Here is a 13,758-nt window from a genome sequence, read left to right on the forward strand (position 1 = left end):
CTCTCCTTCTCTTTCTCCTTATCTCTCCTACCTGTTTTAACTATGAGTTTATTTCTCACAATTTGTGGGGGATTCTTTAAGGCTTGGGTTGAAGGTTGGGGTCATCCACTTCTGCTCAGTGCTTTTGCACTGGACCATTTTAAACTAAATTTTCAGCTTGAGGTTTCTTGGAACACATAGGTATTATAAATTTGGCCTGCCAAATTGTGTGCTCATTGACTTGCCAATAAACATTTTTTAAAAGGCTCTTCCCTGCTTCACAAAAACTCAAGACCAGCACGTTTCCTTGCAGATTTAGGAGTATGATGATTTAGACACCACATAATCATCCAGGGTACTAGCTTTTTGTGGACTTGTGGCTTCTCTGTTGGCCCAGAAAGTAAAGAATCCACTTGCCAATGCAAGAGACCTAGATTTGATCCCTGGGTTGGAAAGATCCCCTGGAGTAGGAAATGGCAACCCACTCCTGTATTCTCGCCTCCCATGGACAGAGGAGCCTGGTGAGCTACAGTCCATGGGGTCGCAGAGTCAGACATAACTGAGCAAGTTACACTTCACTTTCACTTTTGTGGACAACTTCTATTAGACAGCTCACCTAAGCAAGCTCTGGGTTTTGACCTCTCTCCCAACCAGGGCCATATTTGCAATTGTCCACTGCACAACTCTAGGAGGTGCTTTTCACGCAGACTTAACACGTAGTCTATATGACATGGGTGTCCTCATACTCACAAAATGGCAACTAAAGCTTAAGTTTATTGGTTTTAGAAAATTGCCTTGAGGTGAAAGTTGTGTTTAGTGCTTTGCTTTTAAAATGTTATAACTGAAAGAACTTAAATGAAGAATAAAGACTATAAATCCTCCCTTTTGAAGGCCTTTAAAAGGTAGGATCCTCAATATTTTAGCAGTTGAATTGGCTTGCCAATCATCACTTCAACAAATATATCTACCACTTGCCCCCGTTAAAGGAAACATAACATGCTAAGAGGGTGCTTATTGGTTTTCTTTGTTTATTTTCAGATACGGACTTTCCAGTTGTTCTCCAGCCCACAAATGCAAATGAGAAAACACAGCTAATCAGAGAAGAACCTCGAAGTTATTGTACAGACTCTTAATATCGAGCCCACTGAGGGTCCACCGTACCTCCTCTTGGTTCAGCCATGTCTCCAAGTGTTCTTGCTGGGGGAGGAGAGGGGACATGAAATGCTGTGAACTTTTCCACATTTGTATTTTATCTTTAGGTTAAGGAAAGATGACTGCTACATAATTTTCTCAGTATGCAGAGTCACTCTTTGAGTAGAATTCCTAATGGAAACACACATTCCATTTTGACGAATAAAGGCCTGAAGAGTTGTTTTATGCTCCTTGCCTGAGGTAAGACAGTGGCATTGGACAGGCTTTTTGAGCCTTCCCTTTATACCAGCCAGACCTCAGTTCTCATAGACTAAAGTTGTATTCTGAAACCAAAGCCACTTTTCATCTATTTAACTAAATGCAGTATTAACATCTGCCTTTAAATATCATCAGCAAAACTTACATGAGAATTTAGGAGGAATTTCTTGTGTGTGTGTAGAGATTTTTCCTGTCATATACAATATGGCCACAGAAATATTTCAAGAGGCAGGAAGAAATTATTAGGTAAAGACAAATCATATTAAAGTACAGTTTTGAAAGATTACAAATTATCACTTACTGAAAACGAACAAACCAGGAAGAAAGAAGTTTTCTGTGTACTTTTAGATGGGCATAAAAACAAAAACAGAACTTCAGCCCTGTGAAATGTTGTAAATGATCCAAAAAAAATCATTCTGGGCACAAAACAGCCCCAAACAATGTGTCTGACAAATTTAAGTTAAAATATTTTTTGTCCAACAGGCTTAGATTAGCCACACTAAGAAAAAGAAACACATGGGTAAAGGACAGAATTCTAAATTCTGTAATTTAAATTTAAAGGCATATCACTTATCCTATTTTCAGCCGTGACAGTGATCAGAAATACCGCCCATGTTGAACATCTATGCTCAGAGGTCATCTCTGCATTTACTTGATTCTTACATTCATCAGGTGGTAGAAGCCATACGCTCTTTCTAAAACAGTGAGCAGCAACTGTGTATTTTTTCCAGATCTCCCCTAGTTCTTAATGTAAGGTTGGATTTTTCAAGATCTTATGTTTTTACATAATACTGCATGAAATGCCATTTCCTTTTTTCTTTGTTTCTTATTCTACCCCCACCCCAAATTACAGTTAATTAAAGTTAAATATACATTGTAAGTGAGAATTAGTGTTATAGCTCTGACAGTTCTGACATAATTAAAACTCTAACTCGTGCGTTACTGGAATTTTTTTTTTTAATCAGCATAATTAAGTACAAAGGGCCCCGGTTTGAAATTTAAGAACCTGGTTCTAACTAAGCACTCACAAACTAGCCCTGTGACCAAGTGAGATAAGAATGAGATGGCTAATCTCTCTATGACTCTGTTTTCTTATCTTCTCTGTTTACCTTCCAAATTGTTGCAAGACCAAGTAAAATAGTTGAAAGAACTCCAAAAAGTCAAGTATTTAACAAATTTAAGATGGTTTTATATGAGTTTGTATATGTTGATACACAGAGACAAATGTGATGAGACTTCTGTATATAAACTCTCACCCAACAAGACCCATGAAAATACCCAATACTAATAGCCTAGTGACCAGCAGGTGCTCAGAACTGTCCTCAACACATGAGTAAACTTTCCATTTGAAGGGAACAATGAGATGAACAGCCCCACTTCTAAGTACCTGGAGCCACTACTTTTCCTTCCTGAGGTCTCTAAGCAAAACAGCAGTCCTGCTGTTGAATAGTAACCTACAAGTCACAAAATTCACCTTCTCTTTCTCCCCTAGACCTCACTTTTCTTTCTCACAGAAAACTTTCTACTTCCACCCCCAGCTTTCCCACAGAACCAGTACAAGAGTGGTTTTGATTAAATAGGTCATGAATTAGAATCCCAATCAGATATGGAATTAAATTCCTGGAGGTGTTCCAGCCAAGGTTTCCTACATAGGGCTAGTTTTAGTTACAGTGCTGCATGGCAGATGTAAGCACATGGACATCTGTGAGTGAGCGAATGAGTTCTACAGAATGCCCCTTAGCTACACAGGCACAAGGACCAACTCTCCATCTGAGGAGGGGCCACATAAGTGTCTTGTAGAGTTGCCATCTGGAATCACCTGCTATTATTATGAATCCACAAGCATCTTAGCAGAGAAGCATCAAGGAAAGAAGGGACATGCTGACTGTGATCCTCAACAATGATCCCAGTTCATGAAGGGTTAAATGAACTGCCCACTTCAGTGCTCACTACCTAATCCTGGCCTCCAGGCTATAAGATTAGGGGGTTTCATGAATCAACCATTTACTTTTTTGCTGTCTTACATTTGTTGTTGTTCAGTTGCAGAGTCATGTCTGACTCTTGTGACCCCCAGGGACTGTAGCCTGCCAGGCTTCTCTGTCCATGAAGAGAAGTGAAGTGAAAGTCGCTCAGTCATGTCTGAGTCTTTGTGACCCCATGGATGTCATACAGTCCATGGAATTCTCCAGGTCAGAATACTGGAGGAGGTAGCCTTTCCCTTCTCCAGGGGATCTTCCCAACCCAGGGATTGCATTGCAGGCAGATTCTTTACCAGATGAACCACAAAGGAAGCCCCTCTGTCCATGGGATTTCTCTGTTTGACACTCAAACCTCTGATCCAATTTTAGAATTTATTATTATTATTTTTTAATTTCAGCAGCCTGCCACCCCTTACTTCTCATGAGTGAGAAGGCAAATGTCCACTTCCAGGGCAACAGTCCTCAAAGCAAAGAAAGACCTTTATTTGACAATCACGAGTCCTCCTCTCCAAAACTCCTCTTCTTCTGGTCTGAAGCCCTCCTGAGAACCTAAGTAATAGTCATCTTCATATTATTCCTGAGCAGTTCAAGACCACAAAGGGCCAGAAATTTAGATTAAGTCATGAAAAACCAGCTTCTGTAAAACAAAGTTATTTCCAAATTGTAGGTGGTTCACATTAGCAGTGATTTCAGAATTACATCTTAGGGTCAGCGTTTACATCTGTATTCTGCACCGTGCTAAAATATGAAGAGACTATTAAATACTTGTTGACTAACTGATCAATTCTCATAACATAGACCATTTCTGAGAAAAGCCTTTCTCCAAAAGGAGACCTAAACATGCTCAGTGCCAGATGAAGGGGTAAGTGTGGTACAACTTTGGAATTTTCATGCTATTCCAGGGCTGTCCTCAAGCAAAACTGAATTCCTAGAATCAAAAAAGAAGTTACCAGACAGTTGTTAACACATTCTGCTCATTTCTAGGCTGCCAACTGAACTTTCTAATAGCTGAAAAATCTATCAATTTTTCCCATGCCTGAAAGCCCCCAGGCACATCCTTATTCCCAGGTCCAGGAAGATGAATCTTACCTATGAGGGTTTTTCTTCTTACTTCTGAGTAATCTGCTCTGGTACCCAAATTTCTTCATTCCTGAGACGCTGTCCAGATTGATGAATCTCAAGGTTTCATCTACAATATACTTTCTTTTCTGGTGAAGAATTTTGGGGACAATTTTTAGTACAAATATTCACTCTGGGAATGAGACTTCAATATTTTCTTAATTATCTTTAGAATGATCTATTTGGGCATGTATACACATTAAGTAGATGGGGAAACAGTGGAAACAGTGTCAGACTTTATTTTTTGGGGCTCCAAAATCACCACAGATGGTGACTGCAGCCATGAAATTAAAAGACGCTAACTCCTTGGAAGAAAAGTTATGACCAACCTAGATAGAATATTCAAAAGCAGGGACATTACTTTGCCGACTAAGATCCGTCTAGTCAAGGCTATGGTTTTTCCTGTGGTCATGTATGGATGTGAGAGTTGGACTGTGAAGAAGGCTGAGCACCAAAGAATTGATGCTTTTGAACTGTGGTGTTGGAGAAGACTCTTGAGAGTCCCTGGGACTGCAAGGAGATCCAACGAGTCCATTCTGAAGGAGATCAGCCCTGGAAGGAATGATGCTAAAGCTGAAACTCCAGAACTTTGGCCACCTCATGCGAAGAGTTGACTCATTGGAAAAGACTCTGATGCTGGGAGGGATTGGGGGCAGTAGGAGAAGGGGACGACCGAGGATGGGATGGCTGGATGGCATCACGGACTCGATGGATGTGAGTCTGAGTGAACTCCGGGAGATGGTGATGGACGGGGAGGCCTGGCGTACTGCGATTCATGGGGTCGCAAAGAGTCGGACACGACTGAGCGACTGAACTGAACTGAACTGAACTGAAACTGACATTTTCAGAATTATAATCACAAAAAACCACAATATTTTAAAGCTAACCCAGGTAGCTTTATAAAAGCAACAAATGAAAACCGTTAAGCAATGAAAATTACTGCCTGTGTATTAAGTGCTAGTTACCAGTCCTTTCCAACTCTTTGCAACCTCATGGATTGTGGCCCACCAGGCTCCTCTGTCCTTGGAGATCTCCAGGCAAGAATACTGGAGTGGGTTGCCATTCCCTTCTCCAGGGGAGCTTCCCAACCCAGGGATCAAACCTGGGTCTCCTGCATTGCAGGCAGATTCTTTACCATCTGAGCCATCAGGGAAGCCCATATATTGATTAACTTAGTATTAATGGCTAATAATTTTCTATAAAATGCCTTCAAAGTATCTTTAATGTATTTAGCAAGGAATTTATTTTCTAACTCGATATACAGCAAACTAGGAAATTTAATCTTTAGTTACCAAAATCTGAAAGGTACACATTATATGTCTTAATAGAAAATAAAAATGATTCACTTCCCTGCTTATCTCCTGCTTTTCTTAGTTTCATCACTTACTTCTTCTTAACCCATCCCATCCCCCAAACTAAATGATTTGAAAGGAGGTGGACTGTGTTGGCTTTTAGGACCACAGGTGTGTTTGAAGAAAGATGGTTCATTCTTTCATAAATTAAGATTATAAATTAACAATAATAACCAGTAGTCATTGTGCTCCCTGGTGGCTCAGTGGTAAAGAACCTGCCTGCTGATGCAGGAGACATGGCTTTCCCTATTATTCATTTATAACCCCCCAAATCAGTACTCACAGTGCTTTCATGGTCACTTGCAGAGACACACAGAACAGCAAAAAATCCCAGCTGCCCAGGGTACATGTTCCCAGCAGAGAGTGACAAGATAACATTCTTTTTGTTTCAGCCCTCTTACTGTAAACAAGTATCACTTTTTTTGGTGTGTGCTTTCTGTTTGAATCTCATTGTTTAAAATTCTTAAAAGCACAGAGCTGTCTGCTGTTTCTAAGCACAAGAGGTTATAGTGTGCCTTATAAAGAAAATGTGTATGTTAGATAAGCTTCTTCCAGGTATGAGTAATAGTGCTATTGGGCATGAGTTCAATGTTACTGCATCAAAAATATTCAGGTATCTTAACAGAAGCATAAATAAAACAAGGTTGTATATTAAATAAGGTGTCTTATCAGAAGCATGAATAAAACAAGGTTGTGTATCAATCACTGAATGATGAAAATGTTGTGAACAGAGGCTCACAGGAACTTAGCCCTGTATTTCCCCAGGAGGAATGGTTCAGTATTTACTAAATCAGTGTTTGTGGTGTCTTCATAGACCCTAACTACCATGAATAACAAGAATCAACTGTAGCTCCCCTGGACTTGTCCGGAACAGTTGCCTTTCTGACCTTGGAAATAGCACCTCTGTGGTTTCTCACAAACAACCCTCTTGGAGACAGTAAATATTTACAGGAAGCCATGGATGAGGACTCAGTAAACTCGAATTCAACTCTGCTCTCCGAGTCTGGAGGGTCATCCTGAGGAAATTATTTAACCTTTCTTTGTAGGGCCTTGTGATCTGTAGAATGGTTTCCTTAATTAAAAAGGAAGAACGTGAAAGTACTTTCAAGCAGATATGTGTAAGGTATTTTTCCACGTTGAACAAGGGCTTTTCAGATCTCAGGATACCTTGGCATGATTTTCATGGAGCACCACTGTTAACAAATTTCAGAAACTTGATCATTGTGTTTGAGAGATAAGAAGAGCATTCCCTTTAGTAAATGGAACACTTTGTTACTCCCAGAATGTCCTGGTCATCATTTGTTCTTGCCTGACGTCAGAAACTGCCTTTCAACCTCCTTCCTCCCAGGGAGCAGTCCAGCATCCAGTCACTCTAACTCAAGTGTCCAACTGGTGACAAGCAGTGCCAAGGAAGGAGTCCTGGCTGGTGACTCAGGAAAGCTGAGATCTTATCTGCCATTGTTCAACTTTGTTACTGAAGGTAAGTTATTTCACAGCTTTGGGCACCAGTTCCTTCATTTAAAAGTAATTTTCATTAAATGCTGTCCTAGATGACAACTATGGGAAGGGGCTGATAGAGGATGAGATGGTTGAATGGCATCACCGACTCAATGGACATGAGTTTGAGCAAACTCCGGGAGATGGTGAAGGACAGGGAAGCCTGGGGTGCTGAAGTCCCTGGGGGATACACAGTCAGATATGACTTAGGGACCGAACTGAGTTCATGGGACTGGCTGCCCCACACGTATTTGGATGTGGTCAAACAAAACAATACCAAATGGTACAGGAAAGAAAGCATGCTTCTCTTTCCTCACTATCTCTGTATCAGTTTGCTGGGGCTACCATAACAAAATATCACAGGCTGGCTGGCTTAAACAACAGTTTATTTTCTCAGAGTTGTGGTGGCTTGAAGATCAAAATCAAGAAGTCAGCAGGTCTGATTTCTTCAGAAGCCTCACTCTTGGGCTTGCAGATGCTTGCTTCTTGTCACGTGTTCACATGATTGTCTGTGTGTCTGGTGTTTCTTTCTCTTCCTAAATCCTTATAAGGACATTCTTCATATTTGATAAGGGCCCACCATAACAACACCATTTTAATTCTCTTTTTAAAGGGCCTATCTTCAAATAAAGCCACATTTTGAAAGCCAGAGGTTCAATATAAGAAGGGGAGACACAAGTTAGCCCAAAACACAGGTCATTAGTTTCTCAAAATCATCCCAGATTTCAGTTTCCCTTATATTTAGATGGTGAGTTCTTTATAAAGCTCTATGTACTTGCTTTGCTTTTTAGAAATTCCTAATTAGTTTTGGTTTTCTTAAAGTGACATGCCTTTATCGTATCTCCAAGTTCTTACTGTAAAATAATCCATTCCTTCATCAAAGATCATCTTCCTAGAACCCCCCTGACCTCTTTCGTTTTTCCTAATTTGCCTGATTGCTTTATTGACTTGCTGCATCACTGTCAACCTGGGATTTGTGGGCCTCCGATCTTTGAGCAGCTGCCTGTGTGCCTGAAACCTCTTGGGGAGACCCATGGGGAGAATGGTTCTGTTTCTGCAAGCTTCTAGATTGTGTATATTCTGAGCTGTGATGTTTCTCCATCTCGGGACATGCATCCATTCAGACTCATTTGCGTTCCACAATCCCAGAAATTATTTAAAACCTGAGGTTTGCTCATTACACCTGCTTTGTTTTCCATGTGTGACTTTTTCTTCTTGCATATCTTTATTATCTTTCACTGGGACCCTACGAAGGAGGGACATAATCATATGTACCCAACCTTTCTCATTGTATCCTCACATGACTGGAAGAGAGGCATGTCTTTGTGGCCTCTTTTATAAGGATATTAATTCTATTCATAAGGGCTCAGCCCTCACGACTTAATCACCTCCCATAAGCTCCACCTCCTAATACCATCAACTGGGCATTAGGTTTTCAACGTAGGAATCTGGGGCCACCCTGCACCACTGCCCCTCACATGGGGAGGGGCTCAGGGAACAAGAACGTTACATAATAGTGAAGCCACACCCGACAGTAACTACCCTAAGAAAAGGGAGTAAAGAAAAAGGGCAGCGGGCACGCGGGGGGTGAAGAGGAAGGGGTATCTCAGTTCTAACACACGAGTTGGGAGTTTCTCCCCAAGTTAGGAGTCAGACGGCGTCCAGCGAGCCATAGCCGGCCGGTCTGGTCTTTGTGCGCATGCGTAAAACAAAGTAAAACAAACCTCCGCCAACGACCGCCTTCTTGTCCGGCTCCCTCAATTGCGCATGCTCAGTGTGATCTCTTAGTCAAACGCGCTCTGGTTTTTCTGCAGTGAATCTCAGCGGGCGGGGCCCACAGCTCGGCTGTCCCTTCGATAGCTCAGTTGGTAGAGCGGAGGACTGTAGTTGATATGCTAACTGAGAGACATCCTTAGGTCGCTGGTTCGACTCCGGCTCGAAGGAGACAAATGTACTTTTGTCGAGCCTCCCATCATCCTTTCCACGCAAGGATTTCTCTGATAATCCATTACGTTCCAGAAAACAGGTGAGAGCTCTTTCGCGGCAGCTTTGGTCTGTGGCAGCTTCCTGGGTGTGAAATCTTTTGCGAATCCCGGAATCGGGGACATGAAGTCCAAGTTCCCAGAGGGGCAGAGTCAACTCGTCGCGGGGCGGCTGCCGGGTCAAGGTTTTCTGCTCGTTTCTAAAGCGTCTGTGGCGTTTCCGAACCTCTGAGTCACAAAACAGCCACGCCGCGGCCCCGGGGCCAGCCCCCCAACCTTGTCTTCAGAGCTCAGGCGAGGTCGGCAATACGAGTGCTCGTGGCGGCGGCCGTGAGGAGGTGGGAGAGCGGCAAGGGGCATCCTGTGCCCAGGAAACTAAAGTACACGAAGCGTAGAAACCCGAGTTAAAGTTACCAGGATAAGTTGAGAGAGCGTTCTTCCGCTCCCTTCGATAGCTCAGCTGGTAGAGCGGAGGACTGTAGACGAATGTCGCCAGCCATCCTTAGGTCGCTGGTTCGATTCCGGCTCGAAGGAGAGGGTCTTAATTTTGTTGCTTTGGCCTTAAACTATGAAGAAAGGTCAAGAATGTGGTCAAGAATATTTCTCTTCTCTTGTAAAAGCTCTGATCTCTCTCTAGAGGAAGAGATAACCAGCCGTGGCCAGCGGTGGGGGATTAGCTCAAATGGTAGAGCGCTCGCTTAGCATGCGAGAGGTAGCGGGATCGATGCCCGCATCCTCCAGTTTTTCTCTTGGTCTCCGGGTGGTAGTTTTTCTTTAGATTCTCATTCGAGCCTAAGTAGAGCTGAAAGTTAGCCGTAGGGCAAGTGAGAAGTTAGGCGAGCTATTGAGTTTACCGCTACTAAAACATCCCAGGCAAGGGCTAACGGGTGCTTGCAGGGGTAAATTTTAAAATTTTAGAAGTTTTAGACCCATTTACTTTGTGTAGTTCACGAAATAGGTTCGTTTTCTTTCCAAAATTGGCGACAGACTGCAGTCACGTCTGCCGGCACTCACTGTCTTTTGTGATTGATGGCTGCTCTTAAAGAGACCCATATGAGCCTAATCGTTAGGGGGAACCGACAGAGAAACAAACAAAAAAACCAAAACAACAACAAAAAAAACAAAACCCAGAACTTGGAAAAGGACGCTGGCTACTTTAAACTTATGTTGAGCCTGGGAGGTGAGGACTGTTCTTGTCCATCTCAACTGCATATAGTGGGATGCCTGGCTCTTAGCAGATCCAAGACGGATAAGATAAGCAAGGGGTACCTGAGGACAGATAAGGAAGTGGGAAAGTCCCTGGACCCAGAGGCTTCTTGTTTGAGGATTCTAACGTCATTTCCCACCTGGTAAGTAAGTTTGGAGAATTAACTAGAGACCACCACCAGGAAGGACTCAATTGGGCTGCCCTAGAGTGTAGCCTGTTTGGTTAAACAAAGAGGTGACAAAAACAAACACAGATACACACAGTCACTGAAAGATCCAGAAATTTAGCAGAACACACACAAAGCCTTTCCTGGTAATAAAATCTTTTCATCATAATTCCTATACGATAGCCATGAAAAAGTTGCACAAACCATACTGCTGGTTGTCAACACAAAATATAAACCTTCTAGAAAAAGGCAGAAATACCTTTTGTGAGTGTTAACAATTAAGAAATGAAAATACTTTTATTTATGTCCATTTTAGGATTCTAGACAACCTGTATATTTTTTGTTATCAGTGGTTACAACCTGCCATTTTTTATTGTCATATCTCTTTCATTTTCTAGGGCAGCCTCCATTTCTAATTAGTTTCAATAAAGTCTTTTAGTTGGATATATAATGATTTACTTAAACTCTATCATTATTTTTGTGGAAACAAATTTACAAAGTAGGAAAGAGAATCCTTTTATCAGATAATATGTCCCAATTTCTGGTTGGGATTATAGGGGTTCTAGCTGGCTGACTAGAGGAGCTGGCAGTGAAACTGTAAATAACTACAAGAGCAAGAAATGGGTAATAAGTAAAGAAATAGGAAGGAAAGCACCCCAAAGCCAGGTGGAGAACACACATTTGGGGCAAGTGAGCTGGGTGAGAACTCAAAGTCTTAGGATCAGCAAATCAGGTGTAGGATGGAATTCATATAAAAAGTCTGAAAGTGTAAGCTGAGAGGCACTACTGCTGAGTGGTTAATCACGTGGCCTGTGAAACCTGACAGACTTTCTTGTCCTTGTCAGTCCCTCGCTGGGTGACCTTGGGCAAGTTGCTAGACAGACATCCTGGTGCTTTCATTTCCTCATTGGTAAAACAGGGATAATAATAATGGAACCTACTCTTAATTAAGATATAACATATAAAGTCCTTACTGCAGTGCCTGGCACATAGTAATCACACAATGAACATGCACTGTTATCAGTGTATGTTATCTGCACACCATAGAGGGAAGGACTGGAGGGGATATTCTAAAGGTTTCTATGTGTGTTTATATAAATATATATGGAACTGAAGGAAAGAAATGCTTGATCTCCGGTGCAGGAAAAGTAAAACAATTCTAAAAATACAATATTATGGTTAAATGAGTTATGACCATGTAATAGTATAGCCTTTGAAATTATATTTATTAAGAACATCTATTGACTTTCAGTTTAGTTGCTCAGTCATGTCCGACTCTTTGTGACCCCATGGACTGCAGCATGCCAGGCTTCCCTGTCCATCACCAACTCCTGGAGCTTACTCAAGCTCATGTCCATTGAGTCGGCGATGCCATCCAACCATCTCATCCTCTGTTGTCCCCTTCTCCTCCTGCCTTCAATCTTTCCCAGCATCAGGATCTTTTCCAGTGAGTCAGTTCTTCACATCAGGAGGCCAAAGTATTGGAGCTTTAGCTCCAGCATCAGTTCTTCCAATGAATATTCAGGACTGATTTCCCTTAGGATTGACAGCTTGATCTCCTTGTAGTCCAAGGGACTCTCAAGAGTCTTCTCCAGCACCACAGTTCAAAAGCATCAATTCTTCAGTGCTCAGCTTTCTTTATGGTCCAACTCTCACATCCATACATGACTACTGGAAAAACCATAGCTTTGACTAGATGAACCTTTGTTGGCAAAGTAATGTCTCTGCTTTTTAATATGCTGTCTAGGTTTGTCATAGCTTTTCTTCTAAGGAGCAAGCATCTTTTAATTTTATGGCTTAGGAATTGACTTAGGAAATGTTAATAATTGAATGTTAAGTGAATAAAGAATGTACAGAGCAATATAAACCAACAAATTATCTGCAGAGAGCACTGAAAAATGCACTAAAACATTAATATTAGTGATCTTTGACTAGTAGGATTACTATGACTTTTTCTTCCTTAAAATTTAAAAATATTTTCTAAGTTCTATACTAAATATTATTTTAATTGAAAATATGATGAATTAAAAAAATAACAGCTAGCATTTATTGAGCACTTCCTACAAGCCAAGCACAGTTCTAATTACTTCACATGTGTCAACTCATTTACTTCTCTCATAAAGAAAACAACAGGCCCAGATGCCTTTAGCAGTGATTCTACCAAGCATTTAAGGAAGAAATACTAATTATACACAGACTTCCAGAAAACTGAAGAAGAGGGAGTGTTTGTCTAACTTATTCCATAAAGCCAGCATTATCTATCCCAAAACCAGGCAAAGATATTACAAGAAAACTACAGACCAATATCCTACATGAATATAGATGCAAATTTTTTCAACATTTTAGCCAATTAAATCCAATAATATATAAAAAGGAAAATACATCATAACCAAGTGGGTTTTTTCTAAGAATACAAGACTAGTTCAACATTCAAAATTCAATGTAGCTCATCATAATACTAAAAAAGAAAACTACACGGTCATTTCAGTAGATGTAGAAAAAACATTTGACAAAATTCAACATCCAGTCCTGATTTTTCAGACTGTCAGCAAACTTGGAAGGGAGGGAGAAGGGAACTTCTCCAACCTGGTAAAGGGCATCAGTAAAAGACACATTTAAAATAACACTTAGTAATATGAATGCTTTCCTCTTAAGATCAGGAAAGAAACAAGAAAGTCTATTCTGAGGTATCTGCTGCTGCTGCTAAGTTGCTTTAGTCGTGTCCGACTCTGTGCTACCCGATAGACGGCAGCCCACCAGGCTCCCCCGTCCCTGGGATTCTCCAGGCAAGAACACTGGAGTGGGTTGCCATTTCCTTCTCCAGTGCGTGAAAGTGAAAAGTAAAGTGAAGTCACTCAGTCGTGTCCGACCCTTAGGGACCCCATGGACTGCAGCCTACCAGGCTCCTCCATCCATGGGATTTTCCAGGCAAGAGTACTGGAGTGGGGTGCCATTCTCTGAGGTATCTAGCCAGTGCAATATAGCAAGAAAAATGAAATAAAACCCTCCAGATTGGAAGGGAAGAAGTAAAACTATATCTATTCACAGATAATTATTTAAAATACTG

The 13,758-nt window shown here is 41.4% G+C and overlaps 2 protein-coding genes and 3 non-coding genes across 6 annotated transcripts in view; all 5 read left to right on the top strand.

The window, feature by feature from the left end:
- Nucleotides 1-1,112, top strand: part of DNAJC5B (DnaJ heat shock protein family (Hsp40) member C5 beta) — a 58,264-nt gene extending 57,152 nt beyond the window's left edge. The window contains exon 4 of the mRNA XM_052651743.1: nucleotides 1,018-1,112. Within this exon, the coding sequence (XP_052507703.1) occupies nucleotides 1,018-1,112 (95 nt within the window). The remainder of the gene's footprint in view (nucleotides 1-1,017) is intronic.
- Nucleotides 1,113-7,304: 6,192 nt separating this feature from the next.
- Nucleotides 7,305-13,758, top strand: part of TRIM55 (tripartite motif containing 55) — a 59,931-nt gene continuing 53,477 nt past the window's right edge. The window contains exon 1 of one of the 2 annotated variants that reach the window (XM_052651727.1): nucleotides 7,305-7,319. The gene's annotated coding sequence lies outside the window, so the exon portion shown is untranslated. Of the gene's footprint in view, nucleotides 7,320-9,165; nucleotides 9,363-13,758 lie in introns of those variants that run through there. The other variant, XM_052651726.1, reaches the window with a different exon arrangement.
- Nucleotides 9,187-9,280, top strand: TRNAY-GUA (transfer RNA tyrosine (anticodon GUA)). Its single transcript has 2 exons — nucleotides 9,187-9,223; nucleotides 9,245-9,280. It is a non-coding gene; the product is annotated as a tRNA-Tyr (tRNA).
- Nucleotides 9,764-9,852, top strand: TRNAY-GUA (transfer RNA tyrosine (anticodon GUA)). The gene is given in 2 exon segments: nucleotides 9,764-9,800; nucleotides 9,817-9,852. It is a non-coding gene; the product is annotated as a tRNA-Tyr (tRNA).
- TRNAA-AGC (transfer RNA alanine (anticodon AGC)) lies at nucleotides 9,986-10,058 on the top strand. The gene has a single exon. It is a non-coding gene; the product is annotated as a tRNA-Ala (tRNA).

Source organism: Budorcas taxicolor, chromosome 14, assembly GCF_023091745.1.
Source record: "Budorcas taxicolor isolate Tak-1 chromosome 14, Takin1.1, whole genome shotgun sequence".
Lineage (NCBI taxonomy): Eukaryota > Metazoa > Chordata > Mammalia > Artiodactyla > Bovidae > Budorcas > Budorcas taxicolor.